The following is a 13,132-nucleotide window of genomic DNA, read 5'->3' as shown; positions in this document are numbered from 1 at the left end:
TTTTTCTTTTATAAACTAAATTTTTAAATGATTTTGATTACCACTATTCTTACAAAAATTAAGCACATATATTAATATGCATTACTATCATGGTTGTCATCTTAAGTTTTCTCAAATACAACGCATTTGTTTGCTAAAAATTGAAGTTTTAATTCCATTTTAATACCACTGGGAAAAATGATAACGGAAGGGATTAAAAGTTGGCAGGTATGAGTTCATCTTTAAGGATATAAAAATTACGGCAAACAAAATTCCCACTATTTATAGAAATTACATAGCTGTTATACACAATTTTCAGAAATATGGCACACATTAAAAAAAAATGAATGATTACCCAAAAATTAAGTATGATCATGATTTTAGTTATAATTAGCTATTTTGAAAACAATTACAAATCCATCACTTGGTTAGTGTAGTTAAAGCTTAAAGTAAACAAGCACTATGGCTGAAAAATGTAAATGAATTTATTATACAATCATAATCACTAAAACAACATATTTTCTATAAACTCTCACAACTTGTTGAACAATAAGTAATTTTAATTACCATGCCCAGTTGCCGCCTTTCTGATGTAAACTTCTCCAGTATCATGAGTAATTCCAAATAATTCAGATATGACACTATTATTAGATTTATATAAAGAGTAATCAATAGCTGCGGAAAAACTTTCGTCATTATCAGTAGCATGAATCTAAAGAAAAAATACAATTACATTAAGGAAGAGGTTTAAGAATAGAAATAATTTGTTACTACATATATTTAAAAACACTCAATAATTTATATTTAAATTTTACTGATAAAAGGGTATGCAATATAATGTAAAATTATATTAAATGTTATTTAAGTAATATTTGAACAAAATTAATATTATATTTATTAGTGTTGCAGAAAGCATGTTCATTAGAATAGTTTTTGATTTCTATATGATAAAACTATTTTCAAACTCATCAATTTCCTTATGTAAATTTAATGCATTTGAATACATTATCAAACCAAATGAGAAAAAAATTCATCAACTTTAATTTGAATTTCATAATAATGCAAGTATTCTATAAAGATTTAAAATTAACATTCCAACTTTAGTATAATATCAAATTAATTTCAAACTTACAAAAATGATTGGCAGCACCATACAACACTTAATATTGCCTGAAACATTTTATTTGTGTGTTTTTTTCTAACAATATCATTAAAGTAGGCATTTATTTTATGATGAGCAAAATTTGGACACTGCTCAAAGAAAAAAAAAACTTTTATTTTATTTTGGCACAATATACAAAGAGACTCATGATGACTTGGAATATTATTGAGGTCACGTAAATGTCTGCGACATTTCAGGGATAGGTTATGCGAAATGATACTTTAAAACTTTAAGGTGAATATGAAACTAACAATTTTGTAATCTCATCTATAATTTTTCTTAAACAAACAAAATGCCTAAGTACATAGAATAAATCAAAGGAGAGGAAAACTTATAAAGATAATAAATGCAATTTTTCAAACATCACATGCAATAAACAAAAAAGGAAACAACAGAGAAGATTAATCGGACATGGCTGGTTAATAACAGCAACAAAATTAAAAATAAAAATTTTATTAATAAAATATTAAACCATGTCTAAGGTATTTTTTAAGATTAAAGCCACTCTTGAATTATATTTTAAAAATAACTGAGATATTGGTTCTTTCAAATATCAATTTTATAATCTGGAAAATATATGTTTTACAAGTAAAGTACATATATAGATGCATGTTATGTACAGAATTTTGCAGAACAAATAAAAAAATTCTTTTTTCATGCATCATATGAAAATGATACAAAAATATGAGATGCAACAATTCTCTCAATAACAGTTGAAATACTAATATAGTTGACAATTTATGACCAAATAATGATGTTTGAGCCTCAGTATTACATCATGTACAGATTAATTAATTTTCAAAACGCAAGTAATAAATAAGAATAAATCTCTCAACAATAGTTTAAATATTCTTTATACTAATATAATTTCAAATAATATAGTTTAAATTACTGCTTCCCATCATACACTTATTAATTTGCTTAATATTCAAAACATAAGTAATAGATAAGAATTTCAACTGCGCAAATCTTAGACAGTAATAATTGCAATATGACATTTAATTTTAATTAAATGCTATATGACAAAAAATAATTACATTAATACATTTCACTACAATTAATTACCTTCAGAATAGTTGTTCCGATGGTCATATTTACAGGAATGGTAACTGTATATTCAGAAACTGAGAACTGAGGCATGTTGTCATTCTCATCAGTAATAGTAACTCTTACAATAGCATAACCACATCTTCCACCAGAATCAACAGCTGAAATTACCAACTCAAAAAGTTTTTTCTGCTCTCGATCAATTGATGAAGTTGTAAATACTTCACCTATAGAAAAAAATAGTGATAATGATAAATAAAATGAAAAAGTTGACAATAAAAAATAAGCCGAGCAAGAGATCAAATGTATGTTATTCATAGTATTTCAGAATCAAAAATTTGTTTAATCTAAAATAATCCAAATTAATATAAAAATCACAGGGTGTTTAGCAAAAGGCCGACAGTTTTCAAAATTAAAAAACTCAGAAAAAAAGTACAATAGAGGAATGAAACAAAGGCATGTTTATTGCGAAATCTGGAAAAATAGAAATGTTGAAACTTAATTACCTTGCCAATAGCAATGAATGATCTGAGAGATCAGTTCTAGCATTAATGTACCGGAGCTTTGCGTACTGAATTAGGAAGTTTAAACTATATATTCTTTTGAACATCACCTATTTCTGATTCTAGAATATCACTGCTTAAACTGCAATCTTACAGATTTTTTTTTTTTTTTTTTTAAGAAACCTGTACAGTTTGGAATTTGTAATGGTGAAAGCATACAAACTGTTGCCATAGGTAAAGAATTCTGCTAAGCTACACAAGTAGCCCATTTCAATCACCAATAACAAATATTGGGACTTCATACAAAATCTGCACCATTACTTAATATTAAATATACCAAATACAAACTGAATTGATGAAGGAAAAGTATATTTTAAAAGTCTCATTATATGGAAACAAATAGGAGAATAATATTATTAGAGCATATGTAACTTAAACTTCATACATGCACAATTGATATCCAAAAATGAAATATTTACATAAAATGTTAGAATACATATCTCGTACCAGAATGTGGATTGATTTTAAATAGCTTCTGGTGATTCTTTTCAATCTTGTAAACAAACTGCCCATAGCTGCCAATATCTTCATCAATTGCAGATACAGTTGTTATAACTTTGCCAGCTGGTACATTTTCTGGAAGAGCTACAGGATAGACATTATGTGAAAAGTGTGGTGAGTGATTATTAGCTCCTTCTATAGTGACATAAACACTTGCATACGAAGAATGAACTCCATCTGTAACTGACACGTTTAGAATATAGCTTTTTTCAAAGTTGAACTGGTGCAGGTTGGACATAGTTATTATTCCTGAAAGAGATACAATGTACATAACTTTAACTAGTCTAAGAAAAAACATATTGTTAAACTTAGTTGCAATAGCATACAAAGAAATTACAGGAATAAATAAGAGATTAAAGAAACACTTTTTTTGTCAAAGTTCTAATTTAAAGAAAAAGTTTTTATACAATTAGGCACAAAATTTTATTTTGAAATTATAGTAAATTAAACATTCTTTGAATAATTGATATAAACATAACAATACGTAAATAAGATATAAATATTGATGTAACATATATGGGAAAAGGCAATGACCATAACTAAATTAATAAACATTTATTAACATCAGGGCAGAATACAAATCAATTAACACAAAAGAAGAGGCCGTCTGCCTCGTCAGCCTTCAATCACATTCCCAGTGCGGGAAGAACAAGAATGCCCATCTAACTACATTTAGTTAAAGGGTTAGGAAGTCTGCAATGGGATTTGTGATGTGCACAAGGATGTGCATGTGCATAAAGTGGTGAATACACTTCCTACACATAGATGTATAAGCAATGACAAAACATAATTGTTGATATAAAAGATAAATTGTAAAACGAATTTTATAAAACAAAATTCAAATGTTTAAATGAATAAAAATACAATGAATAAAATACATTATTAAACAAGATAAGTGAAACATAAAAAACTTCGACAATAAGGTCAGATGTTTAGAGTTAAATTATTTTTAGATTGAAAAATATCACCTTAGTTCAAAAAGTATCCTGAACTCTCTGGCTACAGAAAAATTAATATAATTTTCGATAAATTCTCCGGGAAATAAGCCATACTTTATTTATGAGGCAGCAATTATAGTACGTAAAATGCTATCTGAATTGTTGGTAGATATATCATTATATAAATTGGAAAACAATATTTAAATTACTTAATCAAAGAGAAAAAAATTAAATTTCATAACATTAGGAATATGTTTACTTATTAAAGTGCACAACAATAATTTAGAAAAATTGCAAAAAAATAATATAAAAAACTATATTTAATCTTTCGTTTTAAAAATACTTGCCTGTTTGTCGATTAATAGTAAATGACTGCAGCTCATTCCCTTCTATGATAGTGTACTGCAGTTTAGACTGATCAGACTCATCTGGGTCAGAAGCCATTACCATCGTAATAAATTGACCACGTTTGACTTCTTGGTTAACTACACATTTATAATGCTTGTGATCAAACTCTGGAGGATTGTCATTCATATCCGCCACTCCAACCCAGACATGAGCAGTTGAGCTGAGGCTTGGATGGCCGCCATCTGTTGCCATGACAGTAAAGTAGTGTTCCCTCTTTGTCTCGTGATCTAGTGGTTGCTTGATGGTAATTGTTCCATCAAATGTATCAATATTGAAGTGGGAAGAAGCATTACCCACAATATGATATTGGATATGTTGAGTTGCCTTTGTATCACGATCTGTTGCACGAACTTGAAGAACAGATGTTCCAAATGGCAAAGCTTCAGAGACAGTTGTGTTGTAAGATGGCAGGTCAAACATAGGTGGGTTGTCATTTACATCTTCAACATCAATGATTACTTGTATGTCAGTGTAGATTCCACTTACAGCATCTGTGGCTCTTAATGTGAGAATGTATTTGGGAGTGGTTTCAAAATCCAAATCTTCTACAGCATAAAACACACCTGAAACATTTTTTTAAAATAATGAACAGAGAAAATGATTCGTAGTAAAATTTAATTTTCTATATAAATTAATTTCAAGTGTTTCAAACATGAAATTTTTTCCCTTTAATGAAGGAATTATACACTAATCTATTTATAAATAGAAAGATGGAAAGAGACAAAATTCAACCTACCATATACCGTATTTTTGTCATATCGATGACTTTTCATCAAGTGTTATGAGATATATACATAAACATCCTTAACAATCAATAATTTACTCAATAGGGAATATCAATAAAGAATTATATATTTTACAGAACTTGAAAAAGTACTATCTTTTTCTAACAACTGTTATCTATCTGATGCTAAAAAAAAATGTATTGTGCTAATAAATATTTCTGAAATTAAAAATATAATAATAATAACTTTGAGCAAATATTATCGATTTAAAGAAAACTATATTTCAGCTTTCAGATGTATAGGTAAAAAGAAAACAAACTAAAGCTTACAAGTAATATAATTTAATACATTAATACATAATTATACGTGTGTTACACATTTATTTATTAGCAATCATTGTTAAAATATTTTGCTACAAGAGATTTATTATAAATTTTCTTTCTAATCTTGGAAAGAAGTTGACAGTAGAAAAATAAAAACAACAAATTGTGGAAATTATTTTTATCATAACTGAGGTGTTAGAAAGGGAGAAAAATTCAAATAGTAACACAGTAAAAAAAAAATTTCACAAGTCTCTTTAAAATAAAAAAGAAATACAATAAAAAATTCCATTCCATTTTCTTTAGGACAGATCATTTATTAGAACAAAAATATGTTTGCACTAGATTAAAAAGTTATTTATTAGTTATTTTTGAGATTGAAAATGCAAAGATAGACAAAATTTATAAATACACCCTATCCTGGACTCACCACAAAAAATTTTAAATTATAATAAGGAAACTAAAACACCATGGTGAAGAAATACTAGAGCATTTAAAATTATTAGTTTTATTTTAGTTCATACTTATATAACATTAAAATGAGATTTATATTAATAATAAGAGAAAATAATATACTATCTTACAATAAATATATTTAAAGTTCATTTGAGGGTTATTATTATTATTAATAAAATGAATTAAAAACGCCTTTTAAAAATTTTTTAAGGTAAGTCATAATGTTACTTTTTATAGAGTGAGCCCCCCCCCCATCACAGGATTTACGAAGGTGTTATATATGCCACTGAAACTTATAATCAATTGCAAGCCTTTTCTGAAGTGTTTCAAGTGCATTTAAAAACAATGATTGGCTGACTGTGTTAAATTAAAACTGAAAGTTAGAAACCTGAATTAGGAGTATGATTGTAAACTGTTTCTTAATTTTAGTATTATATATTAAATAAATAAAAAATTAGTTAAACGAATAATTCTCTAAAATTATAAATTCAGTCAAATGAAAAATAAATGGAGATTATTCTATAGAAAAGGGATATTTTAATATGATTTTTAAGGCGTTTGTTTTTTAAATTTTTTTTTTTTTTTTTTTTGTTGAAAAAAGAAAAAGTAAAAGGAAATTTAAAAAAATCTACAGATATCACAAGATATAAATTTAACAAAGAGCAAAGAATTTATTTACTTTCACTTTATGAAAAACTCAGGGAGAAAAAGTGATAAACTACAAGTCATAAAAATAAATTCAGATTAAGTACTACAAATCTCAGGAAAGAGACTTGAGTGAAAACCCGAAATTATTACAAAGCAGTTCAGTCTTGTAAGAAATAGTGAAGTATCTGTGATGGGAAAACCTATCTCTAAACTATAATTATGTAGGTTTGTTATTTTTAACCCCTGAGGTATTCATAAAATAAAGCAGATATTTTGACTAAATTAGAGCAACAATAATTCAGTTTATAAAGTTACATAAATTGACCTTCAAAATTTTTTAAGACAATAGAGTATAAATTTTCTAAACTTATACAATTTTTTAACAGATTATTTTTGCAAAAATAAAGAAAATTCATCCAGTTTCAATAAATTAAAAGTACAACACCACACACACAGATTGCATGCAAAATTAAAATATTTATACTTACAGGGTTCAGACAAGTACCTTTGCTCTAAATATTGGAACAGGAAAAGAATGTTTGAATTAAAAATAAGAAGCAAAATTAATATAAGCTTTGAAAAATTAATATAACAGCAAAGAAAAGAAAATCTTATTAAAAATAGCAAACGAAAATTATAATGCAACCTATCACCAAGCTAATAACAATAAATTACAGTAAAAACGAGCTTTGCACCATGAAAAGTTAAATTAGAGTAAGACATATAAATTATTTAGTAATAGTTATTTATTAGCCGAATAAAAAAAAGGTACTTCCATCACCTGACCATTTAAAAAAAACTTAGTAAAAATATTTATTTATAGCCATATATAAATAAAGATCCATAATAAAGAGATTAAGATTGTTTTTTTTTTCATACATAAAAGTTTCTTACTCTGTTGGGTTTCAGTCGAATGACTCAAGCAATAGGCTACTTTAATCCTGTATAACTTTTTTTTTAGAAATAATATATACTAATATATTTTTGGTATTGAGATTAATTTATAAAAAGAAATTCAGTTGGCTTATTACCTAAAAATAATTTGATTTTTAAGACAATTTTTTTGATGGAAAGGTGGGTTGGTTTTTTTTGTTCGAAATTTCACTAACTTTAAAGAATTAGTCATAAAGTTGAACTTCTGCGCTTATAAATAAAAATGAACTTAATGACAAATGCATAAGAGAAAATATCTTCACTGTGTCAGCCTCTCTTCTGGGCCCAATGCAAACCTTTACTGTTAGCAGGGCAGCCAACTACTATGCTTTTTTCTAAATATTTTTAAGAGTTATTCAAAACTAAAGCTTTCAGAATTTTTGGTAATCTTTGGAACATTTTAAAAGTATCACTATGAGAGAAGTGGAACAAAGTGGCACTTCGTGTAAACCTATGATTATTTACTTGTAATGGTGTATAAAATAACCTTAAATCGTAACACCATCGTAAATAGAATCACCAAAAGTTATTAAAACGTTAACTTAACTACCTCAGAAGAAATTTTCCAAGAAAGCATCAAAAGTTGACAGTGTAAGCCACAAAACCTCTTTATTTGTATTTTTTTCTTTATTTCCTGAAGTAATCAACAGGCGTCTAAGCAAATCATAGGTGAGAAAATTTGAGAATTTGGTGAGAATGATAGTTACTAAGGCCTTATAAAAGGTTAAAGATAAAGATTTCAATTCATTAAGATTTTTGTGGTAAAATGTCTTTAAACATAAATTATAATGTGAAAAGAAATCTTAATTGCTGTCTAAGATAAAACAAATAATGAACACTAAATACATTTTTTTTTTATACATCTCATTTCAATTTGGATTGCTCGTAAGATTTTCAACTATGTCATTTAATTACATAGATAAAATAATAAAAATCAAATTATTGTTGCAATTTCTATTAACCATTTAATACAGAGGACTGTATTTTCTTTATTACTAGGACTTGTAAGTAAACTCGTAAGAGTGGAAATAAATGCCCATTTGGGGAAACAATATTAATTGCAAAAGAAATTGCCTTTAAATCTATTTAAGTTTTTATTTTCTTTTTTAAAGCAAATATATGCACAATTAATAAATTCAGATAAAAATAGAATATCTGTATTAAAATTAATTGCAAAGCTTATTTTTATAGAAATAAATATAATATTCAACTAATACAATTAAAATTTTGCAAACAAAAAACTAAAAAAATGCAGGGATAAAATTAAGATATAAATAATTGCAATATAAAATTTTTTAAAGTAACCATAAGAAAATAATAATGAATATATTAAGCCTCACTAAATTTCTCTTCAAATTTGTACTAACATATATAAAAAAAATCAAAATGCACTAATTTAGAAACAAAACTGTGCATTTTATTCCAACCTGTATTGAAATCTAATCGTAAATCTTCTTTTCTATTCCCAGAAACTAGACTGTAAATTAATTGTTTTCCACTCGGATTATTGGCAGTTGCTGTTAAAAGAGGTGATCCTGTCGGAAGATTTTCTGATACTGTGACTTGATAAATTTGTTGGGCAAATACTGGCATATCATGACTTATAACTTGAATCGGAAGTTTGACACGAGAGCTTAAAGCGGGATTTCCTATAAAAATGAAAATTAAAAATTTTTTTTTTTAACTGTTACACATACTACATTATTAATTTACTTACATAATAATCATAATATTATCATAAATTATTATTTTTCACATTATATCAGTACATTATTTTAATATTTAACATAAATTATGATTCAATATTTTCATAGCAGAATTCTCTGAAAATGCAAAAAACATCATTATAAGTCAAGAATTTTAAATCTACACCGGAGACCTTCAATATTTCAATATAAAATAAACTGCTATAGAAAAGTCGCATTGTTGGTGCATAAAATCTATAAGCGAATTTTTTTAACTATTTGATTTAAAAATTTTAATCAGATTTGAGTCAATTTTGCTAATCAGAATCAATCGATTTTGATATTGTTTGACTTAGTAAAGAAGCTGAGAAAGAAATGGGGTAATTAGGACCATATGCTTTCAGACAATAATCTTTAATATACACAAATAAAGTAGGGAAAAAAAAACACACCACATAACCGATTCATCTTTACTACAAAAATTTACTTTGAGAGTTTAAATCATTTCGTATCAACATGTAACACAGCATAGCCTTAAAAGATTATTTGAATTTTTCTCAATATTTTTATTTAGCAACTATTTAAAGGTTCTGGAAATAAAATATACACATAAAACTTTCTTGAACAATTTTTTTCTTCATTTTTTTAACTTTAGTAAAAATTGCACTTGACCATATATTTATTTCATTTGATATTTTATTGTTTCTGCAAACTGAATTTATCAATATATATATTTATTTTTTAATGACCAAGCAGAAAAATATTAACTATGCATTAGCTAAAAATATTTTGATGGAAAAATTTAAGCTTTTTTAGACAACTAAATCTATTGATGATATTTATCGCTTTTTTCTAAAATAAGTTTAAATTATACAAATTAAAGTAGTAGAATAAAAACTTAAAAAGAATAGAAATATTTTAAAATAAATTTTGCTTTAAAAATGCATCGAAATTAATTAAAAAAAAGCATTAAAGTTTCACAAAAAAGAGTTAATGTTAAAAATTAATTTATTACAGTTAACAAAATGGAATTTTGATAGGGTTTATTTGTACTATTTAATTAAAACACTTATGTTGATGCATAATTAAAAACAAAAATACTGTTCCTGAAATTATCTATATTACCTTTATCTCTAGCTTCTACGATTAATTCGTAGTTATTGGAAGTAAGAGGTTGCTTCAAAAATATTTCTCCACTTTTATAATCAATTCGAAATAATCTTTTATCACCATCTAAAATTTCAAATACGACTTCACCATTGGAACCAGAGTCATAATCCACTGCTTTAATCTAATAAAGATAAGGGATAAACATAAGTAAAGGGATAAACATTTTTATTAATCTGTTCAATAAATTAAAAAATTAACACATTTTAAGGGATATTAACATTTGTATTAACAGAAATCTTTCAACAAAAAATAAGCACCTTTTAAGCACCTAAAAAAATATTTTAAGCACTATATACATTAACAAAATGCAAAATAGTTTTCAAAGACTTTACATGATCATGATAAAATAACTAGTTTCTGATAAAGAACTCTTTTCTTGATTATATTAGCTACCATAAAAAGATCGAGAGATTATTTGGTTCGATTTCAGAGGGTGGAAAATGAAGCATGAAATTGAGAATATCTTGAAAAATGCAGCAGAGTTGCACATGAGAGTGCAAGAATCTCTCCAAATCCAGCTCAGTAGAGGCACATGCGGACTTCCAAGTATTTCATTAAACATGTAAAATGATTGGTGCTTTCATACGCTACAGACCGACGTCATGCCGAAATGCATTGCCTTTGAATGAATTGTAAAAATGTTGAATAGAACAATGTGAAAACCAAGCTTTTGCATAATACATGGCGAAAATTGACAGGGATGAGAAAAAAAATCTCATTTTCGAAAAGGAAAAATTAAGCACTTTTTAAAAACACCCAATAAAAAAGCACCTGTAAGAGCTTTTAAAAAAAGAAAATAAGCACTTTTTAAAAAAGGCTATGCACCATGATTAATAATAAATTTTTAAATTATTTTTTTATTGAAGATATGAGTGCAAGAAAATTAAAACAAAAAGCAGGGAAACTCACATAAAAATTTGATTCATTATGAATTTTGTTGAAAATTAAAAATAATTTTTTCTTTTGATATAATTCTTTATAAAAAAAATCTCAAAAAGACAGTTTGAACTACAAATAAAAAGTTTTTCTAATAAAAATTGGAAAGGAGTTATCAAACACAAGGAGATCATAAAATAATGTATCGAACACAAACTAATTTGGTAAACATTAAAACACAAAGAAAATAATGAGCAAATATTAAAATTACCTTAATTAAAGGTACATATCTTTAATGAAAGTATTTACTTAAAATTTATTCACGTGAGCCAAACATCAAGTAACCTCACTTGATCCAAATATCAAGAGCCCAGGCTAAATTATAATAAAGTCTCCCTTCTTGCTTAATAACTTATAGACTCTGGAAAGTCTCCAACTTCACATTAAATTTTTTTTAATCTAATGCTTCTAAAATCAAATTAAGAGCAAGAAAAATTTAATACTATAAAATGTTTATCTTACCTTAAAAACTGAGAAATCAACAGGAGAATCAACCGGGACAACAGCATAATAGGGTAATCCAATAAAAAATGGAGCATTGTCATTAATATCAACAACAGAAACTTCTACAAGAACATGAGCATATTTTGATATTTCCCTGCCTTCATTCCTTACTTCTACGACTAAAGTATAAAAGCTTTCTGCCTCTCTGTCAAATAAACGACCCGTAGAACGTATCACGCCAGTTGTTTCACCAATTTTGAACATATCAGTAGGGTTCAATATATGGAAAGTAAGGTGTTCATTGAGCTCAGTACCTAAAGGTGTTATGATGGCTACAGTACTAATTTCAGTAGAATTCTCTGGAACTTTCGCAAAGTACTTTTCCTCACTGAACTGCAAGCCACTCTGCTGGCTTTCTTGTACTTTGATCACAACTTTTGTGCTTGTTTCGAATTCCCCATCAGATGCAGCCACAACGAGAGTGTACTTTCTGGCTAATCCATCTGGATCTCTAACAGAAATATCTCCAGTTGTGCTATTAATTAAAAATTTCTTTTCTGCATTTCCAGAAATAATACTGTATTTAATTATGCTGAAAGAGTCTGCATCAGTTGCTATCACATTTATCACATGAACACCTTTGTATGTCGGCAGAAGAAGAATGGCAGTGTAGTAGTTTTCTGCGAACATAGGAGGGCAGTCATTGATGTCTATCACAGATATTAATACTTTAGCAGGCACTTCAGCAGTTAGGTGTGGTTTTCCCATGTCCCAAGCTTGAACAGTAAATGAAAAGAATGACTTTTTCTCATGATCAAAACTTGTGGCAGTTCGAATTGCACCTATAATGAATAAATGAGAAAACTGCTTTAAGAAATATTAAGTTCAATGTGTTATTTTCACAATTTGTTTCATTAAATATGAGAAGAGAAACTAGTACCAGTTGTAAGTTATTACTGCTTCAGTATATCCAGTGATACAAGCAAAAATAAAATGAAAAATTTAAAAATTAACTTAAGAGTTAGTACATAATAACAATTATAAGATTCAGTTATGGGAACACCCAGAAATAAAATTTTTCTAATCAATTTTAACAGCACCATACCGAAATAAATAAAAAGAACATTTGACGTAGATACTAATTTAGTTTAATATAAAAGTTAATTAAATGAATATTAGTAAAGCTGAAATTTTTTACAATTAATTTGAATGAAAGA

The 13,132-nt window shown here is 26.8% G+C and overlaps 1 protein-coding gene across 1 annotated transcript in view; it reads right to left on the bottom strand.

The window, feature by feature from the left end:
• LOC107446303 (fat-like cadherin-related tumor suppressor homolog) overlaps window positions 1-13,132 on the bottom strand; it is a 432,818-nt gene that overhangs the window by 31,762 nt on the left and 387,924 nt on the right. Inside the window, exons 14-21 of the mRNA XM_071177570.1 lie at window positions 11,934-12,757; window positions 10,491-10,656; window positions 9,108-9,329; window positions 7,236-7,259; window positions 4,538-5,161; window positions 3,199-3,501; window positions 2,207-2,415; window positions 547-691 (exon numbers count right to left, since the gene is read on the bottom strand). Coding sequence (XP_071033671.1) covers window positions 547-691; window positions 2,207-2,415; window positions 3,199-3,501; window positions 4,538-5,161; window positions 7,236-7,259; window positions 9,108-9,329; window positions 10,491-10,656; window positions 11,934-12,757 — 2,517 coding nt within the window. The remainder of the gene's footprint in view (window positions 1-546; window positions 692-2,206; window positions 2,416-3,198; window positions 3,502-4,537; window positions 5,162-7,235; window positions 7,260-9,107; window positions 9,330-10,490; window positions 10,657-11,933; window positions 12,758-13,132) is intronic.

This window comes from Parasteatoda tepidariorum, chromosome 2, assembly GCF_043381705.1.
Source record: "Parasteatoda tepidariorum isolate YZ-2023 chromosome 2, CAS_Ptep_4.0, whole genome shotgun sequence".
Taxonomy (NCBI): Eukaryota; Metazoa; Arthropoda; class Arachnida; order Araneae; family Theridiidae; genus Parasteatoda; species Parasteatoda tepidariorum.
The sequence above is the reverse complement of the archived record's forward strand: the minus strand, read 5'-3'. Positions and strand labels throughout refer to the sequence as shown.